General features: G+C 38.5%; 1 protein-coding gene across 1 annotated transcript in view; it reads left to right on the top strand.

Moving 5' to 3' along the window:
* Positions 1-13,130, top strand: part of LOC139474758 (pyridoxal kinase-like) — a 31,413-nt gene that overhangs the window by 10,750 nt on the left and 7,533 nt on the right. Inside the window, exons 2-6 of the mRNA XM_071257875.1 lie at positions 1,469-1,523; positions 6,188-6,292; positions 8,723-8,806; positions 10,465-10,499; positions 11,500-11,585. Of these exons, the coding sequence (XP_071113976.1) occupies positions 1,469-1,523; positions 6,188-6,292; positions 8,723-8,806; positions 10,465-10,499; positions 11,500-11,585 (365 nt within the window). The remainder of the gene's footprint in view (positions 1-1,468; positions 1,524-6,187; positions 6,293-8,722; positions 8,807-10,464; positions 10,500-11,499; positions 11,586-13,130) is intronic.

Consider the following 13,130-nt stretch of genomic DNA (forward strand, 5'->3'; position numbering starts at 1 on the left):
CCTCCAGTCGTGTCGCATATCTCCTCCACTTGTGTCACATTACTTCTCCAGGTGTGTCACATTACTCTTCCTATTGTGTCATATTACTCTTCCATTTGTGTTCCATTTCTCCTCCACTTGTGTCACATATCTCCTCCACTTGTGTCACATATCTCCTCCACTTGTATAACATTACTTCTGTTGTGTCACATTACTCTTCCTATTGTGTGACATTATTCTTCCACTTGTGTTACATTTCTCCCCCACTTGTGTCACATTACTCTTCCACTTGTGTCAAATTACTCCTCCACTTGTGTCACATATCTTCTCCACTTGTGTCACATATATCCTCCACTTGTGTCACATATCTTCTCCACTTGTGTCACATATCTCCTCCACTTGTATAACATTACTTCAGTTGTGTCACATTACTCTTCTTTTTGTGTGACATTACTCTTCCACTTGTGTTACATTTCTCCTCCACTTGTGTCACATTACTCTTCTTATTTTGTGTCACATTACTTCTGTTGTGTCACATTACTCTTCCTTTTGTGTGACATTACTCTTCCACTTGTGTTACATTTCTCCTCCTATTGTGTCACATTACTCTTCTATTGTGTCACATTACTCTTCCTATTGTGTGACATTACTCCTCCACTTGTGTCACATTACTCCTTCACTTGTGTCACATTACTCTTTCACTTGTGTCACACTACTCCTCCACTTGTGTCACATTTCTCCTCCTATTTTGCCATACAAAAAGAAGTTAAAAGACGTTACTTGTTGTTACCCTGTCTGGTGCTCGGCCTTAAGGGGCTAAAACAAGGACAGGTTGGTTCGGCATCAGTATACTGTGTCTTAATGGAGTATTCATGTTAAGACTAGTACAAGCAGACACACCCACACACAGAGAGACACACACACACATAAACATCACACACCACCAACACACAGACAGACAGACTCACACACAGAGAGATACACACACACATAAACATCACACACCACCAACACACAGAGACAGACACACCCACACAGAGAGAGATACACACACACATAAACATCACACACCACCAACACACAGAGACAGACACACCCACACACAGAGAGATACACACACACATAAACATCACACACCACCAACACACAGAGACGGACACACCCACACATAAACATCACACACCACCAACACACAGAGACAGACACACCCACACACAGAGAGATACACACACACATAAACATCACACACCACCAACACACAGAGACAGACACACCCACACACAGAGAGATACACACACACATAAACATCACACACCACCAACTCACAGAGACAGACACACACCCACACACAGAGATACACACACACATAAACATCACACACCACCAACACACAGAGACAGACAGACTCACACACAGACAACGGATGTACACACAGGTTGTGTTTACTTCAGTGTCATTTTCATCAAGTCTGTCTTTGTTTCTGTTACAGGTACATGGATTTGACGTGAGCACAATCAACTCGGTTCAGTTTTCTAATCACACAGGTAAAAAAAAAGAAGGTATGCTCTGTCTGTGTCAAACCGTGTGTTGGTTGGTAGCCAGCATGTTCTTGCTGCACAGAGATAATGGTGATGGCACCCAAGCACAAGAAGCATGATTTAGGCCAGTTTTTATCTATTTTAAGTAATATTTTGAACTAAGTCAAAGTTTTATCATGCACCAAAGGACTTCTGGGTTTTAATCATTACGGTATTTATATCCAACAGTTCGAAGAACAGTACCAATATTTTGTCTTTACTCTTAATGTCATCTGGCAGAATAGCAACAGGTTTAAAACTAGGTGCTTTTCAGCATGAAAAAGACATTATCAATTCATACTAGCTAACTTTTGTGTCAATTGTAGCTTTATTAGGCTTGATAGCATTCTTAGACTAACGACCCAGACTGTATTTCAATGACAGTACATTTGTTCATGCAGCTAACTACCATCAACTTTACAGTTGTTTTGTTAAATATCTCAGAATATATTCATCACACCAATCATATACATTGATAGAAATCCTAAACTAGCCCAGTGATCACTGCTACCTTCCAACTTTCGGTTTGGCATGGACAGTGCTTAGCCCTGTGGAAAGACACGGGGACAGATAACCTTTTTCCTACCAAAGTTTCCAGATCATCTGCAAAGTTTTTATTGTGCAAGATCGATCTGCAAATCGAAAGGTCTAATTTTGAAAGATTTTGTATTATGACAGAATGACGATTCCATGGTAACTCTTATCCACTGACACATGTTGTTGAACAATTGCTTCATTTAAGGATTGACTGTGGATATTTTTTGGTTTATTCCGCATAGCGGATTCTTACAATAGTTTGCACCTCCGATTTTCGATTCATACCTCAATGAACAGAAGAAATTCCACAGTCAATCCTTATAATTAAATTCAACAACGAAAACATGTGTTATCTACAATAGTTTACCAAAAATAGCCATATATATCAAAGTAGACAAAAATGTCAAGATTGATAAACATTCCGGGTGTGGGAATACATACTGTACATGACATGAAACAGGTGGTTGTTTAATTTATGCACATAACTTGACACACCTACAAAGTCAGTAGCCAATCAACAGAGAGTAGCATCAAAACAAAGTTCATAGGACCTGTCAATCAAGGCAAGTAGGCGAGAAGATCTGACACAGTCACACTGTAACAAACAGGAACAATATGTCCGGGAGAAGGCGGCTGTTTCAAATGACATGATCAGGTACCACCAGATTCAAACATTAAATCCCTGAGAACGGGAAGACACAGTTGGAGAAATGAAACCCGAAGACGTGAAATTTGTGGAACCGAGGCGAGCAGGAAAAAACAGGCAAGGGACCCTTCACAGTTGCTGTTTCATTTCTTCTCGGCCTTCGGTCTCCAAGAGTAGTTTTGACAATGAATATGCATGAATTTCGTTAAATGCCCTGTGAATGACGATATACGTTAGCTGGAAGGGAATTCCCTCAACTGTAGTATTTGGATTCCCTGATTTTCCTTAGTAATAAAAGAAGTCCGCTTTGGTGGGCATCGCCTATATTGTTTACATTCTTTGGAAAATTAATCCAATAACACACGACCAATTCAGCCAATCGGAATACAGGAATTAAAATGAACGCAATTTAGCAATTTAATTATTTTGATGTGAAAGTACCAATTAAGAATGTTCAGCCCTTTTTATACAATATTATATCCAAACTCATATTTGCAACTTACGAATGTGTCGAAAACTGCACAATCTCATTAAAATCAGATCTTAGTTCTCGCTACCAATCGCTACCAAGATCTGAGGACATCCCATTACGGGTCACGTCAGACCCACCTTGTGTGAACTTTGACCGACCAATGGAATGACCAATCAGAAGGCAGCTTTCTCGTGCTTTACAGCACAAATTTCAAATTGGCGACTTCGCTTCGAAACATATTTTGAAAAATTCTCGATTACAAATTTGAAACCTGAACAAAAAACCATTCTGGAATGGCTAATAGATGGCCTAGATTGTAAGGATTCAGTTGTTAAACCCGTAACTATCGTTCAGTATACCCCATGTTAAAGTTTTCAAGGTTGCATGATTAGAAATCACATTCCGACTGTCACTTTAATAATCTGGTAAGCGACGCTCTGATTAGTCGGATGAAAGGTCGTTCTGATGTGACCCCTAATGGGATGTCTTCAGATCTTTGTTTGGCGGTAGCGAAAACTAAGGTCTGATTTTAATAAGATTGAAAACTGCAAAGTTTATAAAAGTAATAAATTATATTAAGATCCTGGTCATTTATTACAGAGGTTTTTGATTTATGCCGAGAATTATAACCTTCCCTTATGCTTGTCATACCACAGATGATCCTCCCGATGTCCTTGTACATGTTTTCATGACCCTCCATGAAAAGACAAAATGCAAGTGCTTATATTTTATTAAACTGTCCCATTTTCCCGTGACTCTCCCCGAATATTAGTAATGTTTTATTTGACCCTCCCTTGGAGACTGTCATAGTTTGGGGGTGACACTCCCCTGATGCCCTCTGACTCATCCCACCCAATGCTAAATTGCCGATCCCTGAGTCAAGCAGAACAGCATAATAAATAGATATTACTGTATTCGACGTAATAAGCGCCCCGCTCTAATAAGTGCCCACGGCGATATTTGCTAATATATTGGCATGTGAACAATTCCAATTGGCACCCCTTCCGATTGATCAATGTACACAAGACTTATTTTTTCACCTATAATACCCACTCGTGTGCTATATGCACCCTTAATTATGGGCAATTAAATTCTGGAAAAATATATCTGTCGTACATAAACATTTCAGGCTGTCAGCATAAACCACGAAATTTATCTTTTAACTCTGTTTTTTTTTCACCAAAGTAATATTCCATTAAGAGCCCCCTATTTCTAATTTTGAGAGAGCCCTGAGCGCTTATTACATCGAATATGGTATCATATATTTCAGTGTGAGTTTTCAAAGTTGAGAAAAGTGATATTTTCATTGCAGTGAACATATTAATGCTTGATATTTCAATGCAGTGAACATAACACTTTGATGGAACTTTTGTCGTTACAAGGATTACCTTGCTTTTAACCATTTGTTATTCTCTTGAATAAATTGTAAATATTAATTGTAAATTTCTCATTTTACTCGTCAATTGTGACTGTTTGGTTTGCAAAGCACTATTTTTGTTGCTTGACCAGCATGTATTCTTTCACTTCCAACAGCTGACTTGTAGATTTCAGAATCTATTTTTTTAAGTTGATTTTGTACATAATCATATGCAAATGTATGATAAAGAATTTCCGTGACCCTAAATGTTTTTTTTACTCTTGTTTATATTTTTCAAGATTTTGGAGACGCGGAACTGTGGCTATGCCACTCGTGAAAATATTCCTCCTTTTCCCCGGTCACTCGATGAGAGAAACATGATATTGGACTTGACACATGAAATATCCTCTACTTATAACTTCCTGGTCTCTCTGGATCATAAATATCATAGATTAGGAATACAAATTGTATTTTGCAAGCCTTTGGTGAGCATAGTACATATTTTTTATTCCTAATACATTGAATATTATATTCTTAGCGCCAAAAGAAACGACGTGAACCATAGAAACATATAGAGAAGTATCCAATGTATACCAATTATTGACAAAAATAACAATCAGTCAAGTGTTACCACGGAGTGTCTTTATTCATATCACAGTATGCTGGATGTGATTTCTAAACTGTACACGCTAATCCTGCACAAGACAAATGATGCATCTTGAGTCATGGGTCTATGACGTCACTTGTGATGCGTTAATGTGTGTCAGTTTACACAACATACCAGCATGTTCATTTGTAATATATATATTATCTTTTGAATATGATTAGTTAATATGTATGGAATTCACGTTTCTTTTGGCAATGAGTATATTTATGATAGAACCCTGCATGAATACAATGTTTATGTTAACCGCACAATATATCATAGTTCCAAATGACTTCTTGTCAGCTATTTTAGTCTACGTCAACACATCGAGAAACGCCTTTCTAGGCATTTTGGGAATGTTAGTTTAGTTTTTAGTGATAAAGAAGACATTGCAGCAATGTGTGGAGCTTGAATGTTATCCCTTCTGGGCCACCTAATTATCGGATCGTGGGGCACGGGTGGCCCAGTAGACTAAGGCCCCGTGATTCGCTGTGCAGTGTTGCGTCCCTTGGGCATGCCAGAAATCTATGATTGTGTGTTCGAATCCGGGTTTGCCCCAATTATGTTTCTAGGTTTGTCATCACCATACCCGTGCTCTTGGATTTCACCGAAGTGATAAGCATCTGAGACCTTCAGGCTTTCCTCCCACATTAAGCTGACACACAGTGATATAACTGCAATACTGTTAAAAGTAGGGTGTAACCCAACTCACTAACTCACTGATTATTGGATCATGATCGTAAGTTTATAGGATTGGTTTATCCTACCGATAACACTAGCGATTATATGATCATCATATGATGTTTCAGTAGTGTTTGAACTTATGTTAAAATTTCTAGTGTCATTCTTCAGGTGCTGTTTCTGTGCAAATCAACAAGATGAGTATATATAGATATTATAGAACTTGAATAGGTTGGCCTACAAGGATAGACATGTCCACCATGTTAATTTCTCTGTATCACTCTCTTTTCAGGGTATGGAAAGTTCAAAGGTCAAGTGTTAGATGATCAAGACGTCACCGATCTCTATGAGGGTCTAAAGCTCAACAATTTAGTACAATTTTCACATATTTTAACAGGTAACCACAAGTCATATATCTGTCACTTCATGGTATTCAAAATGAGATTGCTGAAAAGAAATGGAAAACATGAGTGTTGGTCACTAACTGCGTGACCAGCCATCCCTTTTATCATGATTATGAATATGATTATGACACGCGACATTGTTTCTTTGATGTGAAACCATAAATAACTCCAGATTTACTTCCAAGGCGTAGAGACCTGTGAAGATCCGCGAGAGAATAGGTCTTCAGCAACCCATGCTTGCCGTATGCTTGTCGTTAGAGGCGACAAAAGGGATCGGGTGGTCAGGCCTGCTGACTTGGTAGATGCATGTCATTGTATTCCATCTGCTTCTCTCGATGCTCATGATGTCAATCACTGGATTGTCTGGTCCAGACTCGATTATTTACAGACCGCCATCATATAGCTGGACTATTGCTGCGTTAAACAACAAACAAACAATAATATATTTTGGTCACAACGTCTCACCGATTCTGGCGGATTCAACTGAGCATGAGCCAAGAAGTAGCAGAACCACGGAGAGAGCGAAGATTTGCATCTGAAAACAATGTATGACGTCATTGAGTTAAAGGGAGACTACTCTACACTGCATGCCCTGTAGACTAGTCCTCTGCCTCTGTTGCGCACGCTACACAAACTTTCATTCGTCACCACTCCCCCCTTTCCGTAACCTGCAAGAAGACTCGTCCCCTTATCGATGAATGTTATGTGCGAAAATACGACAAACCAATATTAAAGAATGCGCGCATGATTTCAAGTTCTTCGTCAAAGAATCCCTCAGAGTCATAAAGCTGGAATATTGCAGAGTGCAGCGTTAAACATCAATCCAAGGGGTGGAGCTTTTGATTCCTTATGTAAGAGGCGGAGTTACCACAAACAGGTCCGGTTATGGCATTAACAGTCTCTTGATACGGCAACTTGTTAGGCCAGCTTGGTTTCTGGTAATGTAGTTTCATTCGCTCACAACACCATGAACACCATTCTTGATTGCATTTCAAACTCCATTACACACAAACCACAACTGCAGCATCTTTGTTTAAAAAAATTGAGTTTGAAGGTTGAACATTTGGTCAGAAACGTTGACGTTTGTATCTTGTCTAATGGATTGATGGTAACAGGAAATGGACAGAATAAATAAAAGTGTTAATTGAATTGCGATTGTATCACAAGATATTTCAAGGGGCAGTTCACGATATTTCAAGGGGGGTGTTCACGAAACTAATCTTGTCTACTTCCACTGCAAAAATGAAATGGACTGACCTGTGGTATTGATTGGTCTCTAATTAACGGTCATATGTGTCGTTCGTGCAAAACATGAAACATAGTCTTTCTCCCAGACCCTAGAGAATAAATTAAAAAGGGAGTCCAAATCAAGTCTAGAATGATTTAGCAAGTCTAGATTGCCTCAGCTCAAATGGAATATCGAGTGGATATGAGTATTTCCATTCTACAACAAACTTGGAGCAAGGACCTGTCAATCAAATATCAGTTCAGTTCATCTCACCACCAAACACACCATTTCATGTAGACCTTTGGTCCCATGAATAAATTATGTCATAACATATATCTAACAAATATGACATGTATCATGATACACTTGTTCCATTTGACAACTAACACTTCAATGTTCTTCTGTACCATGCCCATATCGGCTGTCACGTATGTACAGTAAATGGATGGGTGATAGCCCTTGAATCCCAGCTCGCAGCTTTCACCTGGTTTCTTTAGTGTTTCTTTAGTGCCACCAATTTGCTCACACTATCAACCACTGGTTCACCACGTGATCACACACTAAGCATCTTCCCGAGGCAAGCGTGTCTGCTAGCCTATATCAAAGCCTAGTTTCTACCCTGGCCAAATCAAGGCCACTTTTCTTGGCTCGACCCTGGCACCACCGCGCGTGGAGTTGTGCCTCTTCTAATGAAATCATGATATCCAATCAGATAACTATCGTTTCATCTTAAACGTGGGCCATAATGCTCGAGAAAGCTGCTTTCTAATTGGCTGATGTCATCATCTTGTTAGTCATTTCAGTGGTCAGTGAAAATTTGCAAAAATTCATCTGACGTGACCCGTAATGGGATGTCTTCAGATCTTTGTTTAGCGGCAGCAAGAACTTAGATCTGATTTTAATGAGATTGAGTTGAAGTTGGTTGGTTGGTTGGTTAGTTTGTTGTTTTATGCCTCACTCAGCAATATTCCTGCTATATGACGGCGGTCTGTAAATAATCCAGTGATTGACATCATGAGCATCAATCCACGCAATTTGGATCGATTACATGCTTCATCAAAGTCAGTGAGTCTGACCACCCGATCTCCTTTTACGGCAAGCAGGGGCTGACCGATTCTACCCCGGATCTGAGTTGCAGTTGAATACATTTCATTTGATACATACTAACAGATCTCTCTCCAATCTTTCATTTCAGGGTACATAGGTTCAAAGTCATTCCTAGAAAAAGTTAAAGAAATAATTCAAGAACTGAGAAGTCATAATCCTAGCCTGATATATGGTAAGTTTATTCCAGCTGTTTCAAGCCTATTGTCAAATACGCAAAATGGACATGTGATACGACACATAGGGCTTGTTAAAATACCGTAAATCATGAAATTAATGCGAGCATAAAATATGTGTGAAAAATGTCAGTGCCCCTGTCCTGCATAAATTAAGTGACACATTTTATCTGGACATATTAGAGTTCATTGTCATGTGAGGTTCATTGCAAATAGGCGGAAACAGTGACATGCATACAAGACTCATACCGGTAGTTAACAATGTAACTGAGTGCTATATTTAGACAGTGCTTCTCACCAAGTTCTGTATCAAGGATACACACAACCAAATGTTTTGCCATAGACTTCTGTAGTAACGTTCTATTTTTTTTTAAAATAACTAAGCATTCAACAGCTATTACCTGTACGTGTGTGCACAGTTTGGCCTTAGAGCAGCAATAAAAAAATAAAAAATGACTAGCTTAGCCAGCTCTTTTTCTGAGTACACACCACCCCCAGTTTCACACCAAATGTCACCTACTTGAAAATAGCTGTGGTCACATTATGCATAAGTCATCATGTTGAAAAAGACAGTACTAAATATAGAAAAACATGGTCGGTTTTAATAACTGGATGGATGTACATTTGAAAGACATAAAAATCTTACAGAATATCCTCCAATCACAGCCTGCAGATATCTCTCGATCTGCACTGAAGGCTCTCTACGAAAACCGCACTGTCCAAACTGGTTCTGATTTGGTGTAGTAGAACCTCAAGTGTGGTTAATTGGCTCCATCTGTGACCCATTCATATGTGCGTTATTTGTAAGGCTAAAAAATAAAAATAGTCTTGGTTCTCAGGTACTGCCCAGATCATCATAAAGTTCATTGCACGTTTCTTTTTTGTTTCCATTTTCATTTGGTCTTTTTTGCATTGTGTTTAAGTATTAGGATTTTTATATATTTTTTGAAAATGGAAATAAAAACAAACCATGCGGCAGACTTTATGATGATGCAGGCGGTGCCTGAGAACCAAGACTATTATGTTTTTAGCCTAATTTCCAGCTTTTGATTTCATGAAAATGGGATCACATGTCAAGCAGTTGAAATTTGGGAGGACAGCAAATAATATTATTCAATTGAATTGCTCTCACCCCATACTATGTCATGTAATTTTTAAGGAAGATCAGTTTGCGGTCATAGGGAAGGCTACTCAAATTAATTTCATGACATATTTTAGGCCAGGTGATGATGCTCGCATTAATTGGGTGATGCATTAATTTCATAATTTATAGTATTGAACCTGTCCCTATGGCTGTTGTATTTAAGCACTGTATAAGAATGACTTGTGCAACTCATATTTCATTTTTGCTCTGCATTCTGACTTTTGAACAAACCCTACCATTCCTGGGGTGTCAGATTCCAGGAGAATTTGGTCATGGTCTTCATACAGACTCGGCCCTTTCTTCCCCGACTTTGGGACACAGGGTGTGTGGTGAAAAGAGGTCATGTGGTACATCAGAATCACATGTTACATTTGTAACCTAATGAAAAAATAACATGATTTTAATGAGATTGAGTTGCCAGTGTTTTCATTTAGAACACAACTGTTGTCCTTCAGAGGCACCCAGGAGGAAAACTAAACTGTATACAAATATAGACAATGACTTTTGTTTCAGTGTGCGATCCTGTTATGGGGGACAATGGAAAAATGGTAAGACTCTTAACTGTTAAGATACTCTACTAACTGAGGTGGAAGAATCATTTGGGATGATGAGTAGAATCTCACCATTTTGTCTTTGATAGAAAATATATCAACACTTGTCAATAAAAGTTTAAAACTCCATGGTATATCTCCGGGTTTTAAACTTTTATCGACTTGTGTTGATATATTTGCCATAAAAAGACACCGTGATGACGTTTTCTAGTCAGGTGTCTTGACTCTTTGCTTCTCTCCTGTTACGATCCTTTCTTTATCAGCACTGTCATTCACATAAAATGTGACCCACCAGGAGAAAGGGACCTTATTGGTTCAAGGATACATTTGTGCTGTTACGTTTGACGTCAACTTACTTCAGTAAAAATCGAGCAAACCATGCGTGCCATAAAAGGCGAATACCGATATGCTTGTCATAAAAGGCGTCTAACGGGATCGGGTGGTCAGGCTCGCTGACTTGGTTGATGCATGGTCATCGATCCCAATTGCGTTGATCGATGCTCATGATGTCAATCACTGGATTGTCTTGTCCAGACTCGATTATTTATACTCCGCCGTCATATAGCTGGAATATTGCTGAGTGCAAGAAACCAACCAATCAGTAAAAATCGCCATGTGTGCATAAAAATAAAATCATTATTTCAAAACGTTTCAGCATACATATCTACTTTCAATTAATCAGACATTATGTCTTAAAACTGCAGTTATTTCATAAATAGTTATAAGTCGGAAAATGGGTCCAAATATTTGAAGCCATGTATCTCTGTAATAAATATGAATTGAGGCTTGTGAATTGTATTCTTGTGTTCCTAAGATACTGTAGTTATAAATTATGATGAAAAGTGACATTTATGATGTATGACCATATTTAGACATACATATATGGCTGTGTGGTAATGTAACATTTCAAATACAATGTTTCACTGGACAATGGTTGTCAAGAATTGGTTACTATGGTTACATCCATGCGTAACTCACTCGTTCTCTCTGCTCGCAGTATGTTCCAGAAAACCTTCTGGAGGTCTACAGGGAGTCCATTGTTCCTTTAGCAGACATTGTAACACCCAACCAGTTTGAACTAGAGTGAGTACACATACACTGTATAACAGTATTGATAAACTACCATATTCAACGTAATAAGCACCTATGGTGCTCTCAATATTAGAAATAGGGGGCCCTTATTTGAATATAATTTTGTGAGAGAAAAACCAGAGTTAAAAGACCGTAAATGTCTTGGTTTATGCTGACAGTCTGAAATGATACCAAAAAATCGTATTTTACACGACAGATACATTTTCCAGAATTTAATTGCCCATAATTAAGGGTGCATATAACACATCAGTGCATATTATACATGAATAAATAAGTCTTTTACACATTGATCAATCGGAAGGGGTGCTAATTGGGATTGTTCACTAGCCAATATATCATCTAATATCGCCATGGGCGCTTATTACATCGAATACAGTATTTGACTTATCCTTGTTTAGATAGCTTATTGTTTTATCTCCTTCATATCATGAAATACATAGCCTTGACCCATACACCTAGTCTGTCTCCCAGACCGGAGAGAATAAATTGAAAAAGGAGTCCAACTCAAGTCTTGAATGATTTGGCAAGTCTGTTTTGCCCCAGTCTAAATTAAGGACTGTTCTGGGTTCCATTTGGATTTATTTTGTTTATTTTGTAGATATATTTTTAAATAAGATAACTTTATTTCTTGGACTAAATGTCTCAATGTCTACCATACACCACCAAAGCTGCGCTGCGGAAGTGTCCACATGATATCCATCTCCAATATCACTGACCTAGCACAGGATTTCAGTTGCTGCTCAATCTCATTAAAATCATATCTAAGTTCTCGCTATCGCTAAACAAAGATCTGAGGACATCCCATTATGAGTCACGTCAGAATGACCTTTCATCCAACCAATCAGAGCATCGCTTACCAGATCATGAAAGTGACAGTTGGAATGTGTTTTCTAATCATGCAGCCTCGAAATATTTTACAGAGGGTATTCTGAACGTTAGTTACAGGTTTTATGATTATCTCCATACAATCTAGGCTATCTGTAAGCCATTCCAGAATGTTCTTTTTATCAGTTTTAATTTTTTAACCGAGAACAGTCAAAATATGTTTCAAAGCGTAGTCACCAGTTGGAAACTAGTTTCGTAAAGCTCGAGAAAGCTGCCTTCTGATTGGCTAATGTCGATTTCTTGTAAGTCATTTCACTGATCAGTCAAAGTTCACGAGAGGTTCTGAAGTGACCCGTAATGGGATGTTCTCAGATCTTTGATTAGCGGTAGCAAGAACTAAGATCTGATTTTAATGAGATTGGTTGCTGCTGAGCTTGATTTCATCATCCAATCAAAATGACTCTTCTTAATGAGGGTTCGGCAAAGGCCTATGTTTTCATATATTCCAAATAAAGGATTTTACTTCGAATCAGAATGAACTTCTAGCTGGAAAAGATGTTTGTTGTCTTTTGTATTAAGACAGCGTGAAGGAAGCCTTTATGCTACTGGGATCCTAGTTCCAAGTTGTATTTGAGATGGTACATAACACAAGTCGAATACTTGTGATAGCGCTACTTCCCCTGTACCCCATAGGGATTCCGGATTAGAATA

The sequence above is a fragment of the Haliotis cracherodii genome, unplaced genomic scaffold, assembly GCF_022045235.1.
Source record: "Haliotis cracherodii isolate W230 unplaced genomic scaffold, xgHalCrac1.p SCAF_3, whole genome shotgun sequence".
NCBI lineage: Eukaryota > Metazoa > Mollusca > Gastropoda > Lepetellida > Haliotidae > Haliotis > Haliotis cracherodii.